Raw genomic sequence first — 25,446 nt, 5'->3', positions numbered from 1 at the left:
CACCCACCCCGTTCCTGGGTCCCCACCACCCATCTCCAGAAATAACAGCGCTTTCCTTCCAGCTGGGGAGGGAATAAACTGCTCCTTCCTCCAGCTCCCATCAGGAGGAGCGTGATAAACCCACAGCGTCTCGTCTGGCTCTGCTGATAGCTGGAGCAGGAGGTGCTGCTGATGGGAAGCTGAGCGTGGGGTGGGGAGAAGCTTTTGGCTGGCACGGTGTGAGCTGCCAGCGCTGCCCCTGCTGCAGAGCTCTCCAGGTGCAGCGTCAGCTCCTGGGGTTGGGCCGGGACAGGCGGCGTTCCCAGGCTGGGCAGCAGGCTGGGAGCTGCCAGGCAGAGCTCTGCAGGCTCTGATCCGCCTCTGACTCGCACGTCCTGGCAGATAAGAGCTTCTCCTGTCAGCCTGCTCCCCAGGCACTGCCAACGCCTCTCTGCAGAGCTGCCAGGGGCTCGGGCACCGCTCCTGCCACCAGCAGGGTTTCGTGTTCTGGCTCTTCACCCCGGGGTGGTGATGCTTGGGTTTAGTTTTTGTGGTTTTCAGAATTTCTGCTGCTTAGTGTGTAACTCTGAAACTTCATATTAGGTGTTGGTGAGTTTTCTGCACACAATTCCTTCTTAGCTAGAGAATCAAGGACAACTGGTATCCAAAAAGCAGAAATAAGGGTGAGGGAAAGGGGGCAAAGCCAGGGGGCTGAGACTTCATAGCTGATAATTGACCCCAAGATCTAGATGAACCAAAACTTATAAAAGTGTAAAGCTCGTGCCCAGGATCCATCTGGGATTTGATTTGGATGTAGCCCTGGCCGGGCTCTTGCACTGCCCAAGGTGAATCCTTTCAATAAATACCTTTTTTATTCCTTTTGCTCTGTCTGGTCTCTGTTCCAGCTCAGCCTTCCCACGCAGCAGGGGAAGGTCTCCTCCTGCACTGCTGCCACCTGAGAGCCCTGGAGGGAGCAGGGCTACAAGTCCCCAGCCACTGCTGGCCCAGCCTGTGCCTCTGTCCTGGTCCCTGCACCTTGCCCAGGGCTGGCTGGAAATGTTCCCTGGCTGGAAATGTTCCCTGCCTGGTGGGCTCAGGAAGGAATGTGAGGTTCTTTCCAGCCTGGGCTTCTCTTCCCCAGCTATAAAAACTTTTAGGGCAGTTTTTAAAATGCTCTGCACTGTTTTCTCTGTCCCGAGTGACTCTGGAGCTCAGCCTGTTTTGTGCCACCCCCAAGCAGCCGCTTCCAGCTCCTTCATCCCACTTAGCCCAGATTTTCTTCTAAATAGGTCACTCACTAATTGAGGGCAAGTACAAAGTTGCTGTGTTTCTCCTTGTTCTCCGAGGCTGGTCAGACCCACTTCAGGAGCTGCCAGACCTGGGGCAAGGCTGGGTGGTGAAATCCTCGTGGGCTGCGGCAGCTCTGCTGGATTTGGCAGCTGCAGGACTGGGAGCTGGAGCGTGGAGCTGTGCAGGGCAGGTTGGGGCTGACTCTCCCTCCAAGGCCGTGTGAAAGCCCAGCCCTGGCTTGCTGGCAGGAGGAGAGGCCACTAAAATCTGGCTTGTGGCTGCTGGGAGGGAGGGAGGGAGGGCACAGTCCTGGTCTGGCAGGATGGGGGGAACAAGCCCTGAGTGTGTTCCTGCCCTGGTGGGGAGGTGACACCGAGGTGCAGACCCCAGCGAGGGCTCAGTGCTGGGGACAGGGGACAGACTGAGCTTTGCTGTCCCCGCATCTCTGGGCCCATCCCAGCAGCTCCTTGCTCCTGCTCTGCTCCCCGCTCTGGGGCTGGGCGTGTTTTTCTTGCCCTGCTTGTTTCCATGCAGTGTGGATGGAGGGAGGCAGCTGCAGCCTCTGGTTCCCAGCAGCACGGAGCAAAGTCCAGGCACAGCCAGCTCGTGTCTTTCTGCTGCCCAGGAGGAGCTGGGGCAGCAGGACAGGGCATGGCACTGGGTGCCACCACCTTGGGTGGCACTGCCCTGCTCTGGACGGTGCTGTGCTGGTTCACCCTGCACAGGGTGGGGTTGGTGCAGCCTCAGGACCCGCTGGAAGGACTTGTGCTGCTCCCCCAGGGCAGGAGGAGAGAGATAACACCGAGCCAGGCCCATGGCGCCGAGGTGGAGCTGTGCCCTGAGTCAATATTGGCTGGTGACAGCCCGTGGGCACTGGTGACAGGGCTGCAGAGCCACCAGCTGTGCCCCTCCCAAGGCAGGGCCAGCCCCAGCAGGATCCAAACCCGTCCTCATCCCTGCCCAGGGCTCAGGGAAGGAGGGGAAGGGGCTGGGAAGTGCCCTGTGCCCCCCTGGGCAGCTCCTGCTCCCACGGCTGCGGGAGGGAGAGGGGCTGGACCGGGAGATTTGGGGTTGGAGATGCTGAGGGAGATTTTGGGGGGTTGGAGATGCTGAGGGAGATTTGGGGTTGGAGATGCTGAGGGAGATTTTGGGAGCGGGGTGAGCGGTCAGGGCTGTGCCTGCCCTGGGATAGGCTGGGCACAGCTCTGGGCCTGGCTTTGGGCCCGGCTTTGGGCACAGCTTTGAGCCCGGCTCTGGGCACAGCTCTGGGCATGTCTTTGGGCCCGGCTTTAGGCTTGGCTTTGTGCCTGGCTTTGGGTATAGCTCTGGGCACAGCTCTGGGCCTGGCTTTGGGCATGGCTTTGGGCCTGGCTTTGGAGAGCAGGGAGGAGCCCTGGGGATGAGGCTGGGCCCTGGTGTGTGTGTGGTTTTTTTTGTGTGTGTCTCTGTGTTTGTGTGTGTTTGTCTATCTGTGTGTCTGTCTGTCTGTGTGTGTGTGTCTCTGTGTGTCTGTCTGTGCACGCTCTGCTCCCAGCCTGCTGAGCAAAGCTGCATTTTCCTCATCCAGGCACCTTTCCCCAGCCCAGGGGTGCTAAACCAGGGTGCTCCAAACCACCCTGGGGCCCAGCACGGTGACACCCCCGGTGCTGAGCGTGCTGGGCACTCAGGGCTGGCACCTGGGCACGGCCACAGCATCCCTGGAGCTGGGACAAAGGGAACGAGCTGCCCTGCTGGGCTGGCAGGGACAGACACGCGGGTGCCAGTGCCACCAAGGGCTGCCACACACACCAGGCTGGCTGAAAATGCCTGGTGAACCATGGCAGGGGACACTGCCAGTGCCACCAAGGGCTGCCACACACACCAGGCTGGCTGAAAATGCCCGGTGAGCCCTGGCAGGGGTCAGTGCCAGTGCCACCAAGGGCTGCCACACACACCAGGCTGGCTCAAAGTGCCCAGTGAGCCCTGGTAGGGGTCAGTGCCAGCCCCCCTGGGAGCCCGGGGCCAGCGCAGGACACGCTCAGGGATTATTTTTAAGCCGATTGCTGCCCATTGACGAAGTGCTGAGGTGCTCTGGGCTGTGGCCATGGGCTGGCACTGCCCCCCCTGGGGCAGGGGGAGGTTTTGTCCCTTCCCCAATCCCTTTGGGTTTGCCAAACACCGCCCTGAGGTGTGAGGGGAAGCATCTCTGCCCTGACACCCATCTGCACCTGGGCACCACAGGGACAAACCTCCGTCCTGGCACTGGGGTGGCTGTGGGCTCTCAGAGATGTTTTTTCTAAGAGATAAAATTTTGGAGGGCACACAGGAGTTGGAGAGAAGGCAGAGAACACAAGCAGGCAGTGCTGGGGACAGAGAGGGATTTATGACCACCCAATTTCTACAAAATTGGGAGTGACTTGAGAGCACCAAAGGCTTTCAGACACGTGGGTGCCACACCAGCACCCACCACCCCTTCATTAAAACCCCAATGTTTCCCTGCAGAGTCTGTATTGCCAGGAGAGCCCTGAGCTCTTGGAAAGGGAAAAAACTGCCCAAAAAAAGGGAGAGTGGGAGCTTGGTGGTGCTTTGCAGAGAGCAGGGAACGTGTGGAGCTCATCCTGGTGGGAGCAGGGAGGTGAAGAAGGAGCAGGGGAAGCGAAGAAGGAGCAGGGGAAGCAAAGAAGGAGCAAGGGAAGCAAAGAAGGAGCAGGGAAAGCAAAGAAGGAGCAGGGGAAGCTCTGCCCTTGCTGCCACCTCCCTCCTGCGTGCCCAGGGCGGTGCTGCTGCTCCCAGGTGCTGCCGGTTCTGCCGGCTGAGTCAGGACAACTCCCTGCCCTTCCCAGCAAGGCAAGCCCTGCCTGGGCAGCCCCTGGCACGGGCTGGCAGCTCCTGGGCCAGCTGGGCTGGCAGGCTCAGCATTCCCCAGGGAGGCTGGATGGTGGAACCCCAGAACCTGAGAGTTTGGAATTTTCTGTAATTTCTAATGCTAACCCCACAAATAACACTGCTTTTGACTTGAGGCCTTGGAGAGGGGTTCCAAAAATTGAGTGATGGAGTTAAAATCATTGATATGCAGTTTAAGTGTGTAATATCACATGGCGAAAAATGTGGAGTTTGAAGTTTTGAGACAGCAGCTCTTTCTTCTTCTTTTTCCTTCTTCTTCTGGGTTTTAAGCAATATTTTTTGGTTAAATAGAAGATGCCGCACTGCAAGTCACCAGTATTTAATTATTAAGACAAAAGTATAAATAATATAGCTGTTATTTTTTAATTAAACAGTTGGACCTTAAAAGACCTTGTAAGGAACAAAATGCAACTCAATTTTTTCCCTTTTAGCTTGTAAACTAAAAATACTGTAAAACTCAGTGTACTAGAAATAAAAATTAATAAACAGCTAAGTCCAAACACAAAATTTTGCCTCTCATATATCCAATCCCAACTCTAACTAAAATTAAAAAAAAATGTTAAAATCCTGATATTTTATTATAATATTTAATATAAAATATTACTGATGTTATTAAATCTCTCTCAGGGACAGGGTAACTTTAATGAAATTTGTGGCTGAAAAAAAACAAGGCAGGAAAAGAAAGAAGGAAACAATCAAAGCTCTCTGAGCTGGCATTTCCTGAACTAAGTGCCTCACTTTTTTAATTTGGGTGTGTGAGAGCCACGGCTTTCCCTCCTGCCCTGGCATGTCCTGTGAGCCCCTAACAACCAAAATCCAAACAACTGCTTGGAAAGTGTTGAAACAGAGTGGTTGGAGCCCTGACTTGGATTTCAGCTTCCCATTTCCAGAGAGCTTTTGTGATTTCCACATGTGGGGCAGGAAGGACTTTCCCCATCGCTGCCTTCCCTTGGGTTGGGGTGTTCTCCTGGGGTTCTCTTTGCCCAAACCCCACTGTGCCCATTCCATGTCCCCAGATGAGTTTCCAGGTCCTGTGTGGGGGTGGCCTGGGGACAGGGGGACAGTTCTGCTGCTGCCAGGGAGGGGGAGAATCTGTGGGGTGGCCTGGGGGGCTCCGTGCTGGGAACTGGGGAGTGTGGGATGGGATGGGATGGGATGGGATGGGATGGGATGGGATGGGATGGGATGGGATGGGATGGGATGGGATGGGGTGGGTTAATGGGATGGGATGGGATGGGTTAATGGGATGGGATGGGTTAATGGGAAGGGGTGGGATGGGTTAATGGGATGGGATGGGATGGGATGGGATGGGATGGGGTGGGATGGGATGGGTTAATGGGATGGGGTGGGGTGGGATGGGTTAATGGGATGGGGCGGGGTGGGATGGGTTAATGGGATGGGATGGGATGGGATGGGATGGGATGGGGTGGGATGGGATGGGATGGGGTGGGATGGGATGGGTTAATGGGATGGGATGGGATGAGATGGGTTAATGGGATGGGGTGGGATGGGTTAATGGGATGGGGTGGGGTGGGATGGGTTATAGGGATGGGGTGGGACGCTCCCATCGGGACAGCAGTGCCACCTGCCGGCCTGCCCAGCCTGGCCTGCACCTGCCTGTACCTGCACCTCCTGCAGGGCAGGCTCAGGGTGGACACAGCAGGAATTTCTCCATGGAAAGGGTGCTCAGGGATTGGAACTGCCCAGGGAGGGCTGGATCCCCATCCCTGGAGGTGGCACTCAGTGCTCTGGGCTGGGGATGGGGCACAGCTGGAACTGGGAGGGTTTTCCCAAGCTAAATGGTTCTGGCATTTTTCTGTCTCTGCAGTGCCTGCCCACCCCCCTGGTGCAGGCAGGGATCAATGCAGGGTGCCCGGGGGGCTGCAGGGAGAGCCCCCAGCCCATCCCCAGGCAGCTGCAGCCCCCAGGTGATTCCTGTCCCTCCTTTCTGCCCCACACTGTGCTGTCACCACCCCTGGGCTCCCACCCTGCTCCCAGCCCCAAAGGACCAGCCAGGACAGAGTCACTCAGGAGTGGAGACCTTTATTGACCCTGGGTGGCCCGGGCAGGGCAGGAGTGTGCCCATGATCCACATCCCCTGGCAGTGATTGGTGACCCCCAGGGACATCCATCACCCTGCTTTGGGATCTCCAGGGGCTCCCCCTCCCATCCCAGCCCTCCCCACGGCCCTGTACCTCCATTCCTGGCTCCTCTGCAGGCTGTGGCTCCCTCGGGATGGGCTGCCGAGCCGTGGCCCCAAGAACAGTATTTCCAGGAATCCCCAACCTAGTGCCTAAGGGATTCCTGGGAAAACTGGACCCTGAGGACACGGCAACCCGGGCTCTGAGCCAGTCCTTGCTGCTGTCCAGGCTCCGTGTGTGGCTCATGGGGGCGGCCACCACCGTGTCCCTGCTGTGCCCCCACCCCTCCCATCTCTGTGGGACCCTTCCCACTGGGCTGGGGGTCCTGAGCAGACACAGGGGTCCCTCTGCTGCAAGGCAAAACCTTCCCCCCTCCTACCCCTCCTGGATCTCTGCTGGGAGCTTTGGGATGAGCCCTTTTCCCGCAGCCAGGGCTGATCTCTCCTTGTGTCACTTGTCCCAGCAGCTGGGGGTCCCCAGGGTGAGCAGCTCCTCCCTTCCCGAGCTACAGTGCTTCATCTCAGACTCCCAATTGACCAGAGATGCAGCACTGCACCTTGGGCTGGGAGACATGGACGTGTCCTGGTCCCTCCTCGCTGCGTGGCCACGGTGGGAACACGGCCAGGCTGTGTCTGGGTGCAGGCAAAGAGGGGTCCCCAGCCCCAGAGCTGTGTCCCCATGTCCCCAGAGCTGTGTCCGTGTCCCCAGAGCTGTGTGTCAGTGTCCCCAGAGCTGTGTCTGTGTCCCCAGAGCTGTGTGCCCATGTCCCCAGAGCTGTGTCTGTGTCCCCAGTCCCCAGAGCTGTGTGCCCGTGTCCTCAGAGCTGTGTGCCCATGTCCCCAGAGCTGTGTCAGTGTCCCCAGAGCTGTGTCTGTGTCCCCAGAGCTGTGTGCCCATGTCCCCAGAGCTGTGTGTCAGTGTCCCCAGAGCTGTGTGCCCATGTCCCCAGAGCTGTGTCCGTGTCCCCAGAGCTGTGTCTGTGTCCCCAGCATGCTGGAAGGACAGGCCTGGGCTGGGTAGCTCAGCCTGGCTCCAGCTCTGCAGGGACAGACAGGGATAGGGACAGGGATGGGTTAGTGGTGGGGCTGCCTCTAAATCCCAAATGTATCTCCCCAGAGAGCTGGTGCAGAGCTGGGCAGGAGGGTGAGGGTGATGGGGGGTGAACAGGAGGGTGTGGGGCTGTGGGTGCCACACAGCACATCCCTCCCTGCCCCCTGCCCACCCTGGGGATGAGGAGTGTGAAAGCTCCTGCTGTCCCTCCCCACCCTTGTCCTTGTCCCCATCCCCTGCAGCTGGCCAGCACCTCGGCTTCCCAAGCTCAGACCTTGGCCTGATCCATTCCCAGGCTGGCAGAGCCCAGCCCAGCCCTCCCCACGGGCAGGAACCAGGGGCTGTGGGACAGAAGCTCCCTGGATCTCCTCCCTTGGGTCTGGACAGGCTTCAGCCCACCTGGCCTGGAGAACGAAGATCCGGGGGGAAGCAGGAGGCGAGGGAGGATGGAGGGAGTGGCCAAGCCCAAAAATATCTTTCTCAGGCGAACACTAACATCCTGAGCAGGGCTGAAGCTGATAAACAGACCATCTATCACAGCCCCAGCAGCCCCAGCAGCCTGATGAGAAGCAGATGCTGCATCTCTGCTGTGAGCCCCTGCATCCGGCCCAGCCCCCCTGGCCACGAGCACCCAGCTGGGACTGGGGCAGGAACCACCCCGAGCACTGGGCTGGGCTCCCCCCTTGTTCTTTGGGGGGAAAGAGTGGGGGAAAGAGCCCCGTGGAGCCCCAGGATTGCAGCATCCATTGCTCAGGAATGAGGGTTGGGAGCAGCACGGGGTTGTCTCTGTACCAGCCATGGCCAGGCCAGCCCTGAGCCCTGGCCAAGTGTGACAACAGCCACAGGGACCCAGAGGCAGGGGAGGTGCTGCAGGGACCCTCCTGCCTTTGCAGAGCCTGTCTGGCCCCTCCACATCCCCAGGAAGGGGCTGCTGTGCATTCTGCAGGAGCGATGTGTGTGCCCTGGGATCCATCCTCTGGGATCCAATCCCTGGGATCCAGCCCCTGGGATCCCTGTATTAGGATCCATCCTCTGGATCCATCCTCTGGGATCCCTGAACTGAGATCCAGCCCCTGGGATTCAGCCCCCTTTGCAGGACTGGGCAGGATCAGAAAATCAGCCCCCAGCCTGTCCCTGCCTGTGCCCGTGGTGGTGCCTGTGGTGGCACATCAGCTCTGCCATCTCTCTTGGTGGCCATCTCCAGGGCTGGTACCATCCTCTCGTGTGTTCAGCAGCTTCAAAAGCCCAGGGACAGCCACAGCTGAGCCTGTAAAACACAGAGGGTGGGGGTCAGCAGAGAGGTGAAGAGCTGAGTGTGGAGCCACAATCTCCACAAGCTCTTGGGTCCTGTCCTGGGCAGCTGCTGTGGGGCCCCTTTGGGTGCTCAGAACCCCCTGGGCCCGAGGACAGCAATGCCAACAGCTCTGTGCACACAGCAAACCCTACAGCAGTCACTCAAAATCCTCCCTTTGTTGCTCAAAGCCCCGTGTGCCCAAAGCCCACAGGCGTGGGACACGTCTCCTCTCCTGGCAGTGACTTCCAGCTCCCCCAGGTGTGTGGGGATGGCCCTGTCCTCCCCTGCCACCATCCCCTGGTGGGAAAAGCCAGGACAGAGCCTTGTCTGTCCCGTGTGCAGGGCTGGGAGAGCTCAGCTGCCGTCCCCAGGGAGGTGCTGGCGGGGGAAGAAATGCTGAGAAAGTCTGGAGGAATGCGCCGGGCTGCGCATCCCGCCGGGATGGAGGCACAACATCTGCACAGCTCAGCCAGGCTGCCCCACAGAGGGTGGCAGGGCAGACAGGCACCCCAATCCTCCCTTCAGTGTCCCCAAAACGGGGACCATTGCTCAGTGTCCTCAAAATGGGGACCCACAAAAGCCCAGCACTCAGGGCCTGCCCTGTGCCCCTTGATTCCACTCTCGGTTTTCTCCCAAATTCCCAAGGAAAGACGATGGCCACAAGCACGCCACTGGTGGCCACACTCCCATTGCTGCTGGGCCACCTCTGTGTGGGGGACACCAGTGTCCCCTGAGCCAGGACAGCCCCAGTGCTCATCTCGTTTGAGCGTGGCACATGGACTCGGAATGATCCGGAATGACAAATGGCTGGATCACGGTCCTGCCAACTCTGGGGATCCTCCAGCCACCGCCACATCCCCACGTCCAGGTGTCCAGAGCGTGCCCAGGGCATGACAGATGAGATCCTCTGCTCCCCTGGCACTTCCATGGCCACAGCAGCTCTGCTGGCATTGCCCATGCCCCGACCCAAGCTCACCTCCAGCCTTGCCTGTCCCCAGCCGTGTCCCCTGTGTGTCCCCTGTGTGTCCCCTGCTGCTGCTGCTGATGCCAGAGGAGGAGTGGGCGAGTGCTCCGAGAGCTCCGTGGCCACCCCGAGCTGCTCCCAGCAGCGCTGGGCTGAGTCAGAGCTCGGCCCTCCCCGTGGTTACAACACTGTGCCCTTTCCCCTCTCCAGGCAGGCCTCCGCTGCAGGAAATGTCCTTTTTTAATAGCACTTGGGATTTGTTCCTCCTTGAAATTCCCCAGCCCTGCGAGGCCAGCCTGGGGCTCCTCAGGGATGCCTGAGCCCCCTGGCCAGGAGGGTTCTGCTCTGAGCAGCTCTCTGAAGGGTGGAAGGCACTGGGTGATGCTCCATCTCATGCAAACACCCTTTCCCCTCCTCCTGGCCCCCAAAATCCTGATCTCCACCAGCCATCAGAACCCCATCCCTGTCCCAGACAAGCTTTAACCCAGCAGCTTTCCAAACAGCCCTGGTGCCACCACCAAGGCAGCACCAGGCAAGGTAAATTTTGCTCAAGAACCCTCTCAGATGCCCTTCCTGGGTACTGAGGAGTGGGATCATGTAGGAGACCATGCCCTTGCTGGAAGGACTCACTCAACCCCAGAAATGCAAGGGCCTGACCCCAGGGCAGGTTGGGTCTGTGCAGGCAGGGATGCTCACACAGGGATGCTGCTCCCTGGCACTCTGCAGTATGAGCTGGTGGCAGGACAGCCCCAGTGCTCCTTCCCACTGGGCCCTTCCAGCTCTCCCAGCATCTCCATCCCGTCCCCCACAGACCACAGAGGAGAGGAGCCTCCTCTCTCCCTTCCTCCCTCCCTCCCTCGCCAGCACTGGTATTAAATCAAAGGTTTATGAGAAAATGGAGGGGCCAGGGGAGATCCTAATCTGGTCACAGGCTGATTAACCCCGAGTTCAGGCTGAGGTCCTGATGCTCAGCTATAAATAGCTCTGCCTTCCCTTTCCCATCCTCCTGCCGGGGCTGCGTGCCTGGCCTTTTATGGTCAAAAAGGAGAATTTGGAGCCCGAGCGGCCCCCATCTCCCCCCATCTCCCTTGCTGGGGACGAGCCAAGGGGGCCCAGGGGGATGCTGCTCTCGCTCGCTGGGCTTTGCTGGGATGAATTATAATGCCAAGAACAAAGGAGCAGGTTTGGGGGGGCTGCGAGCAGGGGATGGGTGCAGAGCGGGGAGAGCATCTGGTTTGTGGGGCCAGAGCGAGGGAGAAATCCCCTCATTTGGTGTCTGTGCAGAGCTGGGATCCTGCACACTCTGCTCTGCTGGTGGTGCCATGGCATGGCACGGCATGGCACAGCATGGCACGGCATGGATGGAGCCCAGGGGCAAACGAGGCCTCTGCCACCTCCTGTTTGTCACCCCAGGGAAGGAAGGGCACTGACCCCAGCGCTGTGGTGAGAAGCTGAGACCCTCCAGCCACAGATCCTGGGTGTGAGGAGTCTCCAGGTGGGGAGGAGCAGCAGAGCAGGGGTTGGTGGCTGCAAGAAGGCACACAGGAGCCTGGTCACTGCCATTCCCACAGCCTCAGCTCTTCCCCTGCCAGCCCTTGGGTCACCCTGTCCCCATCCCTGGCTGCTCCCCATCCCAGCTCCGTGCCCACTCCCCAGCCCAGCCCTGGGAGGTGTTTTGGGGCACAGGGATGCCCCTGGGGCCAGGGCTGGCCCTGGGGCACACGGAGCGTGGGAGCCCAGCCCGGCACCAGCCTTCCCACTTTGTTTACACGTCACATTCCCGGCCTGCAGGAAGTGGTGCAGGGGTGAAGTCCCAGAGGGGACAGGCCAGCACGTCACCAGCCTCCAGCTCGCTCTGGGAAGGGCTGGTGGGAACCCAGAGCTCCCCATGGATGCTGTTCCCAAGCAGCATCCTTCTCACTCTGGGGCTCTGCTCCTCACCCCTCTTGCAGGGCTCCTGAGGGGGCTGCTGAGGGCACAGCTGGCATGGTGAGCATGCAGGAGCTTCCCAGAGCTTGGAGCTGGAGCAGAGGCACAGCCATGGTGTGCTCCTTGAGCTGTCACAGCTTTGGCTGCTTCTCTGAGTTCTATCCCCTTATCTCTGCAGGTTGTAATTCACATCTCCTCCATAGGCTCACAGCTTTCCCAGCCCTGCTTGCTGCCCAGACATCTAAACAATAAAAGACAATAAAATAAAATGCCCTAAATGGCAGATGTTCTCAGCACTCAGGAGATGAGATATGGAAAAACAGGGAGAACAAAATTTGTACCAGGACTCCCCTGGAGAGCCTCCGGCAGGAATTGTGGGGCTGGAGGTGGGGAAGAATCAAAATGAAATTTAAAAAATAAGGTTGTAAAGGGAGAAGGAAAAAATGAAAGACAAATCGGCAGTGAAGGATCCCAGTTAAAAATGCCAAGCTGGGAGAGAGACACTGTCCTAAATACCAGTGGCCACCAAGCTGGTCCCACATCCAGAGCAGGGTGACCCTTGGCCACCACGGAGCCTCTGCCCCACATCAGACCCCACAGCCCCATCCATCCCCAGGCCCTGGCTGCTGCCACCTCTTGTGCAAGGGGAGCTGCTCATCCTGGCAGAACTCAGCCCAGGGAGAGGCAGTGCCCATGGCCCTGTGCTGCCACCAAGGCAGGGGTGTCCCTGCAGAGTGGGACAGCACCAGCCCCCACAGATGCTGCTGGCCCAGGGTGGGAAACCTCCAGCACTGCCAGCACATCCCAGTCCCTGCCACCACACCCTGGCACTGTCACACCCCATCCAACACAGTCCCAGGCAGGGCCAGGCCCTCTGAGATCCCCTGGGGCAGGTGGCACTGGTGTCCTGCAGGGCTGGCAGAGCCCTGGGCAGTGTCCCCAGACCTCCTGGCCCTTGGCCATCCCCTGTAGCTCCAGCACTGCACACAGCAGCTCTCAGTGCCCGTGGGACAGGGAAGATGCTGCTGCTCAGAAGTTCCTGCCTGGATGTGTCACCTCAAGCAGAGCCTGGGCAGGGTGACCACACACACCTGTGTCACCTCCCCAGCTGATAGCCATGCCTGGTGTGCACCTGGTGGGGGCACAGGGCTGCCCATGGGCCTGCCAGCCCTCCAGAGCTCCCTCCCCAGCAGACAGGGCTGACATGATCACACACAGACCCGGGCAGGAGCAGGGGTTTGGGATTCAGGAGCACCCCCAGCACACAGTGGCCTTCATGAGCTGGGTTTCACTCGCCCCAGCTGGAGCCCTCCCCTGTGCAGGATCTGCTCCCCTCTCCTCCTGTGCGCTCCCAGCCAAGGTCAGGGCATGGTGAAACAGCCCCAGAGCTCAGATTTCAGCCTCTTGCCTCATTGCTGAGCTGCCACTGCCTCTGCCTCGCACAAGCTCAGGTGCTGGGGCTGTCCTGGGGACAACCTGGCACTGCCCCTGCTCCTGTGTGTGCCACACCAGGGCCAGCAGCCTGCCATGGCATGGCACAGCACCTGCCACTGCCAGGGCTCTCACTGACCAGCGATGCCATGGCTGGAATTGTCACTGACCAGGAGGCAGCAGTGCCATGGCCAGAGCTGTCACAGCTCTCACTGACCAGGAGGCAGCAATGCCATGGGCTGAGGGACCAGCTCATCCCAGCCCTGCTCTCCAGGAGCAGGGTGATCCACCAGGCACCGAGCACTTCCCACTGAACCCCAGGAGAGGAGCAGGATGCCAGGGATGAGCAGAGGCAGGTTACCCTGGCACTGCAGAGGAATGAGCCTCAGAAAAGCCTGATCAGGGACAAGCGTAATTCTTGGACAGAAAAGGAGACCAAGGGAAAAAAAGACTCTTAATCATCTGCAGACTCTCTTTTGACAAGTGTGGAGGGAAATGCCACACTATCCAGCAGCCACCCAGAGCTGCAGCCTGTCTAGACACAGCCTTTCCCGAATTCCTGCTGATAACTGCTTGGGAAATCTTTGGCGGAGGCGTCTGCCTGTGTTTGTTGGAAGCTGACTTGTCTCCCACCAGCTGTTGGTGGGGAGGTGATTCTGTTGTCCTTTGGTGCACGGGGTCTGGGGAGCCAGGCTGGGATCAGCAGGATAGCTCTGTGCAGGGACATTGCCACTGGGATGGGGACACAGCTCATGTCCCACCAGTGGCTCTCCAGTCCCATGTGCACCATCCCAGAGCTGGGACGCTGCAACTCCCCCAGGAGCAGCCAGCAGCAGAGGGAAGCCCTTGAGGGACAGCAGAGTGGGGACAATGGTGGCCATGGCTGCCCTGAGGCTGCAGTGCCCTGGTCACTGTCACTGTGCCATTGCAGAGGGACACAGAGCCCACACAGGACCTGTACCCCCGGGGATGGCACCTGGGGATGTCCTGAGTAACACCTGGCAGCTGTCCCTGCACAGGAAGGAGGCAGGAGGACATGGCACCCCACAGTGTCCCCAGGTGACCCACTGGGAGGGGACAGCCACTGCCGGAGCTTTGGGAGCAGAGCAAGAGCACAGAGCCAGCCACAAACCCCACAAAGGCAGCCCTGAGGGATGAGGCACCACCCGGGGAGCCTTTACAAGGCCATCAGCCCTGCTGGCCACCACCTGCTGCCCTCGCTGTGCCCTCCCCTGCAGCCAGGACAGCGCTCAGCTGCTGACCCCCACAGGGTCTCACACTCTGCAGCCACCACTGCAGCTCCAGGGCTTTGAGGATGCAGCCTCAAACCATTCCCCAGGAGAGCGATGGAGCTGGGGAATTCTCCATCCAGTTGAAGGACAGGGAGAGGCAGGGCACAGGCTGGGTGGCCCTGGGTTCCCAAAAGCAGCGGGCAGCAGGATGCTCCCAGCTCCCAACACTGAGTCCTGCTCCCATTCCCTTCTCAGCTCGTTTTCCCAAAAAGTGGCAGCAGCACAGAGGAGCCAAGCAGGGGTTCCCTGTCCCGCTGTGTGAGGAGCCCACCTGCCTGGGCTCACCTCCACCTTCCCAGTTTATCCCTCCCAGACACCCACAGAGCAAACAACAATTCCTCCTCCATCCCATCTGAAAAGCTGGGTGATCCCCACCAACCCAGCACCAGGACGGAGCAATCGGAACATATTTTTGGGGAACCCCTTTGCCCAGCATCCCCTAACCCTGAGGAGGCTTTGATTGCTCCTCTCACCTCTGGGGTGCAGCCTGGCTGAGCTGAGCATCCCAGGCTGGGCTGAGCATCCCAGGCTGGGCTGGCACAGGGGGGATGCTGCAGGAATTGTATTTTCCAAGCGCAGAGCCACCAGAGATCCATGGCACCAGCCTCCCCATCCCCATTGCCCCACACACCCACCCGTGCCCCCTCCCTCTCCCTCCATCCTCAGCCACCTACCTGCGACCCCACAGCTGCCCGGTGGCACCGTGGGGACACGGCCACGTGCCTGCCACCTCCTCCTGGCACATCCCAACCCGCCACTGCCGCCGCGCCGGTGCCGCCCGGGCCTTTTTGAAGCGGCCGGCATGGGAGCCCTGGGTGCAAAACTCCTCGCAGGCTCCTCAGAAGCTGGAAAAACCTTTTTGTTTTTACCTTATATGAGCTGGCGGGGGAGGCCAGGCCGCGGCGGGCAGCGCTGTCAGGGGCGCCGTGGGGATCCATTGGCTGGGGGGCCATCACGTGAGGCCTGCGCCGCCGCCGCCGCCGCCAGGCCCTGTGTTGCTTTTACCCCCTAAGGAAGGGCCGCTTGACAATTTTCATATTTCTTCTAAATTTGGAGATTTCAGACAATGCTGGGAGGCTTGGCTCGAGCTGCCAGAGGCCCATGTGGAAGTCATTAAGGCGGAGAGGGGGAGCGGAGGGAAGGAGGGTTGGGGGAAGCGAGGGGGAGGAGAGCAGGCCAGGGCTGGGAACCCAGGGCCATCCCGGCCGGAGAAAGTTGTTTGGAATAACTCACTTCCTCCCAGCATCGTGCACGGGGGGGACACACATCCCACTGCCCGTGGGGAGGGGGTCCAGTGGGGCTGGAACCGGCCGGCAGAGGAGCTGGAGATGCTCCCTGGCCTGGCTGGAGGGGTCCTGTGACTGTCATGGCTTTGAAAAGCTCCATCTGGCCTGGGAAAAAAAGGCATTGCAGCAGCCTTGGGGCTCTGCTGGGAGTCCAGGGTGAGGTCCTGGAGTGTCCCCAGGGGTGGGACCACACTGAGTGTCCCCCTGAATGGGATCCCTTGAGTGTCCCCAGAGATGGGACCCCACTGAATGTCACCCAGAATGGGACCACACTGAGTGTCCCCAGGGATGGGAACCCACTGAATGTCCCACAGGGATGGGACCCCACTGAGTGTCCCCAGGATGGGACCCCACTGAATGTCCCACAGGGATGGGACCCCACTGAGTGTCCCCCAGAATGGGATCCCACTGAGTGTCTCCAGGATGGGACCCTCTGAGTGTCCCTAGAATGGGACCCCACTGAGTGTCCCCCAGGGATGGCACTCCACTGAGTATCCCCAGGGATGGGAACCCACTGAGCGTCCCCAGGATGGGACCCCACTGAGTGTCCCCAGGGATGTGACCCCCACTGAATGTCCCCAGGGATGGGACCCTCTGAGTGTCCCTAGAATGGGACCCCACTGAATGTCCCCAGGGATGGGACCCCACTGAGTGTCCCCAGGATGGGGCCCCCTGAATGTCCCCAGGATGTGACCCCCATGGGGTGATGCTGGCGAGGCTGGGGCTGCAGGGCTGGTTCCATGTGGGCCTTTCCCGGGTTCCAGGGGCACAGGGAGCCAGTGTGGGAGCTCTGTCACCGAGCCCAGCCCCTCCTGGCCCCTGAGTCCATGTATGGCCTCCAGCCGGCACTGGGGCCCTGGGGAGGGGAACACCCAGCACTGAGCACCTTCATCCTCTGCTCCATCAGCCCCTGGCGTGGCAAGGAAGGAGTTTGTCCCTGCTCTGACACTGCTGCTCTGCCTGGGTGACACAGGGCTGTGAATCCAGCATGGAGCTCAGCTCTGCAGCTGCTGCATGAAATAACTGAGGGAGAGCACAGGGAGACAGCTTCAACTCAGGCTTTCCAAGGTGGTGATGTTCCCTGAGGGGAGCACAGAGATGGGTTCTGGGTTCTGGTCCATCAGAGGGTGCTGGTTTTTGGGAAGGAGGCTGATCCATGCACAGGCACAGTGGTTGCTATCACCTCAGTGGGGACAAATGCTGAGTTAGAGTCTGGCAGGGCAGGACTTCCACCAGAAACACATCCCAGAGAGGGGTCCTACCATCCCCTGAGCCTGTGGGGACAGCCCCAAAGCCAGGGCCAGGGCCTCTCTGCCATCATGCCAGGCTTTGCACAGGGGTGGTGTGGAGTGCTTGGCACCCCTGAGGCTCCCCTGGACTCAGGCACCACCTCAGCACCAGAGCCACTGCTGCAGGAGCTGAGCATCCCCTCAGCACTTGTGTGTGCATCCTGGAGATATCCCTCATCCCCGTGGGAGCTGCAGGAAAGGAGAAGAAGCAGGGAACCAGCCTCTGCTGGATGAGGCACTGGGAAGCTGCCAGGAGAGCAGGGATGGAGCAGCAGTGCCTGGATCTGCCAGCAGCATGCCCAGATCTGCCAGCAGCATGCCCAGACCTGGCAGGGAGAGGCATCTGGTGGCCTCTCAGGAGCCAGAGCCACCAGCAAGGTACCTGGCCAGGGCTATGAAGCACTTCCCAGGGACTGCTTGGGAAAAAAATAACCAATCCTTTTTTGAATTGCTGCACACAGGGAGATGCAGTGGCCCTGGCTGCACAAGCCTTGGTTTTGCTGAGCTCCCAGCAGATCTGCCCGCTGTCACCAGGGCAGAGATGAGCCCAGGCTCACAGAACTGTGATGGGAACTGCACAGAGCACAGCCCAGGGCAGGACATCCCCTTCCCCTGCTGCAGACCTTGGTGCACTGAGCTGGGACAGCACCTGTGGGATGTCCCCAGGACACGCTGGGGCTCTCCCTGGGCACAGACCCTCCCTCACGGCTTCCAGTCCCCAAACCCATCGCTGTCCCCAATTTCATCCCCATCCCACACCCTGGGAGCCAGCAGGGAGATCTCCCAGCCCTCTCACTCCCCTCTGCCTCTGCTCTCGGGGGGCTGGCTTTGAGTGAGGCACAACCAAGGGCTGCCATTAAACAAACACTATAATTAGAAACCAGGTTCCCTAAATGAAGTGAAAAATGTAACGTTAGCCTCTGTTTGTTCGCTGGATGCTGCGCTCTTGTTCCATGACCCAGAGGGGTCGTGCCCTGTGGTTTCTGAGAAGCCTTAATAAGGTAATGTTTAGGAGGTTACTATCTTTACAGCTCTTGTCTTATTACAACTCCATAAGAAAAACATTTGGGGCAAAGCAGGATTCCTTGGCGCGGGTTTGTTTTTGTTACTCCTTCACCGAGATGCTGCCCAGCCATCCTTCCTCACCACAGATTCGGTTTCAGTATCTCCACAAAAGTGACATTTTTTCCCACCTCTCACTGACCTCCAGCCTCTCTGCCTGGGTGTAAGGGCAGGGGTCAAGTGGGCAGTGACAGCTCTGTCCCAGGCAGGTGGGGAGGGGAGCACTGGCTGGGGGGTGATGCCACAGGGCAGGGATGGAAAAGGGAGCCCCTGGGCTGCTCCCACCTTCCCTAGAGAGCCTGGGACATGGTAAGAGAAACCCTTCTCCTACAAGCCCTGTGAACGTCCAAACGCACCAAATTTAGAACCTTTTCATCTGCTGCCCAACATCAAAGGGGGCTGCTGGAGGGCAGCAGGGCATTTCTCAGCTCGTATATTATTACAGCCCCTGCCTCCCTCACCCCTTGCAGGGCAGGACAGTGATTAATGGCAGAGCTGGGCTGGAGCAGCTCTGAAGGTGACCTTCAGGACTGGCCAGGGCTGCCCTGTAAATCCCTTCCCTCCCTGGACTGCAGCACACAGGAGCAGGGAATGGGGAGCAGGGCAGGGGATTGTCTGCTCTGATTTCTCACTAGCTCCCACCTGGTGGTGATTCCCGAGCGGTTTGGGGGTCCCTGCATGGGATCCCTTGCCCAGGGACATGGACAGAAGCTTGGCTTGATCACAGCCTTCCAGGACAAACATCAGAGCCACTGCTGAGCTTTCCATTTACCTCCGCCCTCCGCCTTGCCCTGAGAACTGGGAACTTGGACTCCTGCCCACAAGAAAAAGCCACCAAAGCCCTTCAAACAAAAGGCTTTCTCCTCACAGAGCCAGAGGGCACTGCTGCCCTGGCAGCATGTCCCTGGGAGCATCCTCCAGCCCCCAGGCCTGGCAGGGAAGGTGGTGGGGATGGCTCCAGGCTGCTCCATGTGTCCCACACGGGGCTGAAGGACACCCAGGTGCAGAGGGCACCCCGGCAGGACTGCCAATCCTGCACAGAATGAAACCACCCCTCCAAACCCTCACGGGAAGGAAAACTGAATTATTTGGAAAGCCAGCATTGCCCACCCATGCTCTGTGCTGCTGGGCAGGGGGGCACAGCCAGGACAGGCTGAGGCCAGGAGCTCAAAAGGCTGGAAAAGGTCAGAGGGCAAGCACAGGAGGGAGCAGGGCATGTGGCCAGGTACGATGAGGGGACCCATAGCCGGGTAGGGCCTCAATGATCCCTGCAGCCTCCCAGCCTTGAGGAGATTGTGTTTCTGTCCCCCTCTGTCCTATGGGACCTGACTGACCCACAGGGGCTTGCTGGGACCAGGGTGCCCCTCCAGCTGTCCCCCAGTGCCACCAGCAGGGACCAGACACGGGACACCAGCACCGGCCCAGGCAGGGACGGAAGGAAGCGGCTGCTTCCAGAACAGGCTTTTTCCATCAGGTGCTCTGTCTCCAGCAGCAGGAGGCAAAAAGAAAACAAAAGGCACGAGAGGAGCGGGACAGGAGGAACCTGTGTGTCTGGATCGTGTAAGCAGCAGCAGCAGTGCTGTAAACGCCGGGCGGTGATGGATGAGCCGGAGGGGCCGCGCAGGATGTGCCGGACGCGCATCTTCCCCTGCTCCGGTCCCCCCGAGCCTCCTGTCCCCCAGCCTCAGAGGACAGCCCGGCTCAGCTCTGCCTCCCGACGCCAAAATCTGCCCCAAATCTGTTCCAAATCTGTATCTGCCGTGTGCAATGCAGAGGGAGTGATTTACAGCATCGCCCAGCTCCCGCCCGGGGAGGCAGAGGAGCCGCTGGGAGAGCTGGGTTAGGGCTGTGTAAATAAAATTGTGGATTAGGGCTGTGTAAATAAAATTGTGGATTAGGGCTGTGTAAATAAAATTGTGCAGTGATGCAGAGACACCTCGGGCTGCCAGCGTGGTCACCCCTCCTGCCCGCCGCACCCCGGCACCACAGTGGGGCAATGCCCCTTCCATCCCTCGGGAAAAGCCATCCTGCCTGGATGAGGGCTTTGGGGACAATGGGGACACAGAAGAGGATGAGTCCTTGTCCCACAGCACCCATCCTGCTCGGTGCCAGCAACAAATTCCTGACCTCCCCGTCCAGCCGTGCCGTGTCTCTGTGTTTATGCAATGGCAGGAGCCGGCAGAATTAAGCACTTTTTGTTTTTCCCTTTTTTGAGAGTGGGGAGTTTTAATTCCCACCAAACAATGTTCTTTTTCCAGCAAGCTTAAAATAAGCCTTTTTGGCTCGGGTGTCTCTGGAGCCGTTGTGCAAATAAGGATGTGAGCTCCGTGCTGTGGCTGGGCCAGCACTACCTGCCAGGGGGGTTTTGGGGGGACATGGGAGGCCCCCAGGCCTGACCCTCCTCCTGCTGCAGCACAGAGCTGGCTCTGGCCGGGACAGCTCGCTGGAGCTTTCCTTTGATGAGTGGAAAATGTTGCTCACACAGAGATAGGGATGAGGCCGTGCTGGAGCCTCCTGCCAGACCCGCCTGTCTGGCTCGGGCTGGGTGTGTGCTCAGGTGTGCTGGAGCCTCACAAACCCCATGAGGAGCCGGGTTCTGGAGCAGCCTGGTGCCCAGAGAAGTGGCCATGCCCTGCAGAGTGGCACCAGCAGTGATGCTGCCCATTGCCCAGTGCAGAGGGAGGGGACTGCAGACCCCACACCAGCAGCTCCCACCCCTACAGGACATTCCTGCTTGTGGGAAACTGCACCAAGCTGTTTTCTGCCAGCATGGAACTGTGGCCTGACTTCCCCCTGTTCCCTCAGCTGCAGTGCCCGTGGTGTGGCCAGCACATCCCTGCTGCCAAGCACAAGCATGGCATGACACCAATGCCCTGCATCTCCTGGCCTGGGGTAGGTTCTGTGAGGGTTATCTGGTAAATAAGCACCTGGATTTACTCAGGGCAGCTGGAGCTGTTCTTCACAGCCTCTCCTGCCCCATTTGGATCCCTTTCTCCATCTCCAGGCCCTGCTCTCCACCCAAATTTCCCATGGCAGAGTGGCAGCAGCAGAGATGAGCACGTACAAAACCTGAGAGCGCCTCTCCTCTCCCCTCCGGGTAACCCCCACCCAGGAGAGCACCCAGCACTCCAACCCCAGCACTCCCTGCTCGCTCAGGGATGGCACAGCAGCCAGGACAGGCACACAGAGCCCTCCTGGCCATGACCCAGCCTCCCCATCCCAGCCCCTTCCCTCGGGCGAGGCCGGTGGGGAAAATCCTCCCTCACCCACCCCCTCCTCCCCCAGCTTATCAAATTTGGCCATGTCTGAAAAGGCCTGGTTTCCTTTTCACCAAAAAAGATCAAAACTGGGTAATTGGCTGCCGGCACAGATGCCTCTGCGCCTCTCTCATGTGTAAACAGCATTGCCGAGCGCTGACACAACGCAGGCGGCCGCGGCGCTCGCAGGCGCCCCGGGGCTGCCACCAGCCCTTCTGGGGTGCCACAACAGGGGGTGAACTCGCTGGGTGCAGGCAGGGTTGGCTCAGCACCCCAAAATACGCTGGTGGCCAAAGGCTGGGTGCTGCCATACACCTGGAGCACAGGCAGGTGGTTGCAGGGCTCCTCTGGCAGGTCCTGAGGTGACAAACGCGACACTCGGTGCTCAGATCTCAGCCAAGGGGACAGCAAAGGCGCTGAAAGCTGTGCTGGGGCTGTCCTTGGGGATGTCAGCTTGGGCTGGGAGCAGCCAGGCTGTTCCCTGCTGCATCCCAGGGCTGGCAGCAGGAGGGGGACAGCGCGAGTTGGGGCTGCACAGACCTTTATCCTATTTATGGGGTTTTCTAAAGGCACAGCTCACGGACTGGGAAAAGGAGGTGGAAATTTCCCTTTGCCCGACAAGGGCCTTCAAATCCCTGGGGATGCACAGTGAGGCGGGAGGAGAAGGGAAACATCCAGCGCTGCCAGCAAAGGAGCAGGGCAGAGCCTGCTGCCCGGGAGCGTCGGGAACAGCGCCGGGCATCAGCCTGAGGCTGGGGCTGGAGGGGAGGGGAGAGGGATGGAGGGAGGGGATGCAGGGAGGGATGGAGGGGCGGAGGGATGGAGGGGTGGAGAGATGCAGGGAGGGATGGAGGGGCGGAGGGAGGGATGGAGGGAGGGATGGAAGGAGGCATGGAGGGGCGGAGGGATGCAGGCAGGGATGCAGGGAGGGATGGAGGGCGGGATGGAGGGGCGGAGGGATGCACGGAGGGATGGATGCAGGGAGAGATGGAGGGGCGGAGGGATGCACGGAGGGATGGATGCAGGGAGAGATGGAGGGGCGGAGGGATGCACGGAGGGATGGATGCAGGGAGAGATGGAGGGGCGGAGGGATGCAGGGATGGAGGGGCGGAGGGAGGGATGCAGGGGCGGAGGGATGCAGGGAGGGCTGGGACCGGAGGGATGCGCGGAGGGATGGATGGATGGAGAGGAGGAGGGATGCGGATGGGAAGCACGGAGGGCTGGGAGCGGTCGGGTGGCGGACAGCACCATCGCGTGGCGCTTGACCGCAGGGACAGCGACAGCCCAGAGTACGGTGCAGTGCCAGCCCCTGTCCCCTGGACGGGGAATTACAGCCAGCACTGCCGTGCCTCAGTTTCCCTCAGCTCCGGGGGGACAGAGCAGCACCCACCAGCACCCAGCAGAGCCACGGCCAGCTGTGGGCACAGCTGCTGTGTCCCCATGGCAGGAGCTGGAGGACAGCAGCAGGGGAAGGGTTTGGGGACAGACAGACCAGGGGTACAGGGATACCATCACCTCACTGCTGGGCAGAAGGGTCTGGGGGCTCCTGGGGACAGCAGACCTGCTGCTGCTGGTGGCACACAGGTGACAGGGGGCTCTCAGCCCAGGTTACCTGCTCACCTTGCAGGACACAGCCACCCCTGCTCCTCCTGTGAGCCCCTGCTCTGCCAGCCCAGCAGCCGTGTCCTTCCAGCCCTGTCAGGGCTGTGACCGTGCTGGTGACACCAACAGAGCCCAAACCTCCTCCCCAGAGCTGTTATTGCCAAGAGAGCCCCTCAGGGCTGCCTGCTCCAGAGGGGACTCGCCACTGACCACAGTCGCCACCGCCAGCAGAGCCAGCGCCCGGGGCGGCGACGAGTGGCCAAGTCCCAGACCACACTGGCCCCCTGCCCTGTCTGCTCCGAGGCTCCCTGGCACCTTGGGGACCGGACACACCTCTGGGGCACAGCCAGGGGCTGGGGCTTTCCCTTTTTAGCTGCCTGGCTTGCAGGGACGGGCCACACTGCAGGACAGAGGCCGGCACAGCTCCGCGGCCATGGAGAGGGCTCCTAACCTGGTAGGTGCCTCCCCGGCTTGCTCCTCGTTTTCCTTCTCTAATAGAATTATTTGCATGTTGTTTACCTGGGGTTGTTTGCTTTGGAGGTGCCCGCTGTGGCCTGCCAGGGTGAGGATGGGAGCAAAGCCACGCCAGGCCAGCTGGACAGTCCGGCTCCGGCCGGGGAGAACAGCCCTGGACGAGCCCTCCGTGCCCCAGGGCACTGCACACCCACGGGCAGGGGCTGGGGCTGCCTGGGCCACTGCAGGGATGTGAAAAGCAGGGAGCAGGACTACAGAAAGCAACTTTGTTCTCTGCTGGGCAGCATGCCGAGTGGCAGCACAGGGCTGCTCGCCCCGGTGAGGCTGGAGGGAGAAGGGAAGGAAAAAACCATCTTTTCTCTCTGTCCTCAGAGCACAGAGGGAGGGAGAGAAGCGTTTGGATAAAGATCCCATTCTTGACTGTCTCATCTCTGTAAGGCTCCTTTTAAAGCAGAGGCTGCCCAGGTACAGCCCAGCACACAGCTGGGCAGGGAGGGGACCAGGCACAGCTCAGGCAGGGACACTTTGGGCAGCACAAACTGCCAGCTGTGAGCAGGGTGAGGGGCAGAGACACATCAGCTCATCACGACCGTGTGCCCACCCTGCCTGCAAACTGCCTCAGGTGTTTCTCACCTGCAGGCAGCACTGCCTTTGGACACTGAGTGTGCCAGCTCCAACCCAACGTGGTCCTGCCATCACCTGGTGACCCCTGGGAGGACAGAGAGCTCCCCTTCCATGCCAGTCCTGCAGCCACTCACCATCCTCCTTCCTCCTCAGCTCCTCCTCTGCATCTTCACCTTCGCCATGGTCCCGGTTCCCGAGGCCAAGGACCAGAGCAAGGCAGCCAAGGGCAGGAGAAGGGGCCCAGCACGGCCACCCACAGCCCCCCCTGCCCTGGCCTGGGCCCCAGATGACCCCTACAGCAGCATGGCAGAGTTTGAGCACAGCATCCAGGACATGGTGCGCCAGCTGCGGAACGGCTCCGAGCCGGGGGACACCAAGTGCCAGGTGAACCTGAGGCTCTGGAGGTCCAACAGGAGGAGCCTGTCCCCCTGGGCCTACAGGTGAGCCTGGGGCCAGCACAGGGGCTGGAGGTTGTGATGCAGAACCCACCTCCCCCACTGCCCCCACCACCATCCCTCCTCCAGCCTTGTCCTGCTTTCCTTCTCCTCCAGGATAAACCACGATGCCACACGGATCCCAGCAGACCTCCCTGAGGCCCGGTGCCTCTGCACTGGCTGCATCAACCCGTTCACCATGCAGGAGGATCGCACCATGGCCAGCATTCCCATCTACAGCCGCCTGCCCGTGCGCCGCCTGCTCTGCCCGGGCCCGCCCGAGCCGGCCCACAGGCCCTCGGGCAAGAAGAAGTGCCACAAGAAATACCAGATGGTGATGGAGACCATCGCTGTGGGCTGCACCTGCATCTTCTGAGGCTGCCAAGCTACCCCCTGCAGCTCCCTGCGGGCATCTAACCAGCTTGCTCTTGCTTCCCCAGCTCGCCCAGCCCTTTGGGAGAGGCCACCTGGCTGGGCATCAGGGTGAGGGGAGGTCCCTGGGCAAGAACTCCTCAAAATTCCCCTGCAGATCCATCAGCCTCAGCCCCAGCAGCTGCCTTGGGGTCACCCAGTGCCAGATATTGACTGCCCCCAGCCCCCAGGGAGGAGCTCAGCTGTGGGCTGGGGGAGAGGGAGCCAGCTGCCCATGGTGCTTCTGGCTGGGCAGGATGAGGATGAGGATGAGGATGAGGATGAGGATGAGGACCAGCCCTCCTGCCCTTCCCAAAGTCCCCACTTCCCTTTGTTTGCTCCATCGCTGCAACAGCCCCAGCAACACCCAGCCCTCCTGTCCTTCCCAGTCCTTCCCAGTCCTCCCCAGCCCTCCCACAAGTTCCTCTGTGCCAGGCTGGGCAGTCCAAGGAGCGGGGTGAGCTGGTTTGGGCAGCTTCTGAGGTCTCAATAAAGCGCATTGCTGGCCCTGGTCTGAGCTTCCCCTGCCTTGGCCCCTCATGCTGCCCCTCTGCCCTGCCCAGCTTCTCCCACTGAGGCTCTTCTATCCCCCAAACACAAGCCTGGACACCTCCAGAAACACAGAGCAGCTGGCAGGACCTGGGACAGCCCTTCCTGCATCCCTGGGGCACAGGAGCAGGGTTGGGCTCCAGGCACAGGGGAGGCTGTGGGATCTCCAGCCCCACCTGTGAATTCCCCAGGACAAAGCCTGGAG

The 25,446-nt window shown here is 60.3% G+C and overlaps 1 protein-coding gene across 1 annotated transcript; it reads left to right on the top strand.

Moving 5' to 3' along the window:
• The first annotated feature begins 22,601 nt into the window (after nt 1-22,601).
• IL17B (interleukin 17B) lies at nt 22,602-25,191 on the top strand. The gene is made up of 3 exons (XM_033073319.1): nt 22,602-23,203; nt 24,001-24,287; nt 24,399-25,191. Exons 1-3 carry the CDS (start codon nt 23,183-23,185, stop codon nt 24,655-24,657), a joined length of 567 nt encoding a protein of 188 aa, XP_032929210.1. The 5' UTR covers nt 22,602-23,182; the 3' UTR covers nt 24,658-25,191.
• Nucleotides 25,192-25,446: the final 255 nt, after the last annotated feature.

This window comes from Catharus ustulatus, chromosome 15 (assembly GCF_009819885.2).
Source record: "Catharus ustulatus isolate bCatUst1 chromosome 15, bCatUst1.pri.v2, whole genome shotgun sequence".
NCBI lineage: Eukaryota > Metazoa > Chordata > Aves > Passeriformes > Turdidae > Catharus > Catharus ustulatus.
The sequence above is the reverse complement of the archived record's forward strand: the minus strand, read 5'-3'. Positions and strand labels throughout refer to the sequence as shown.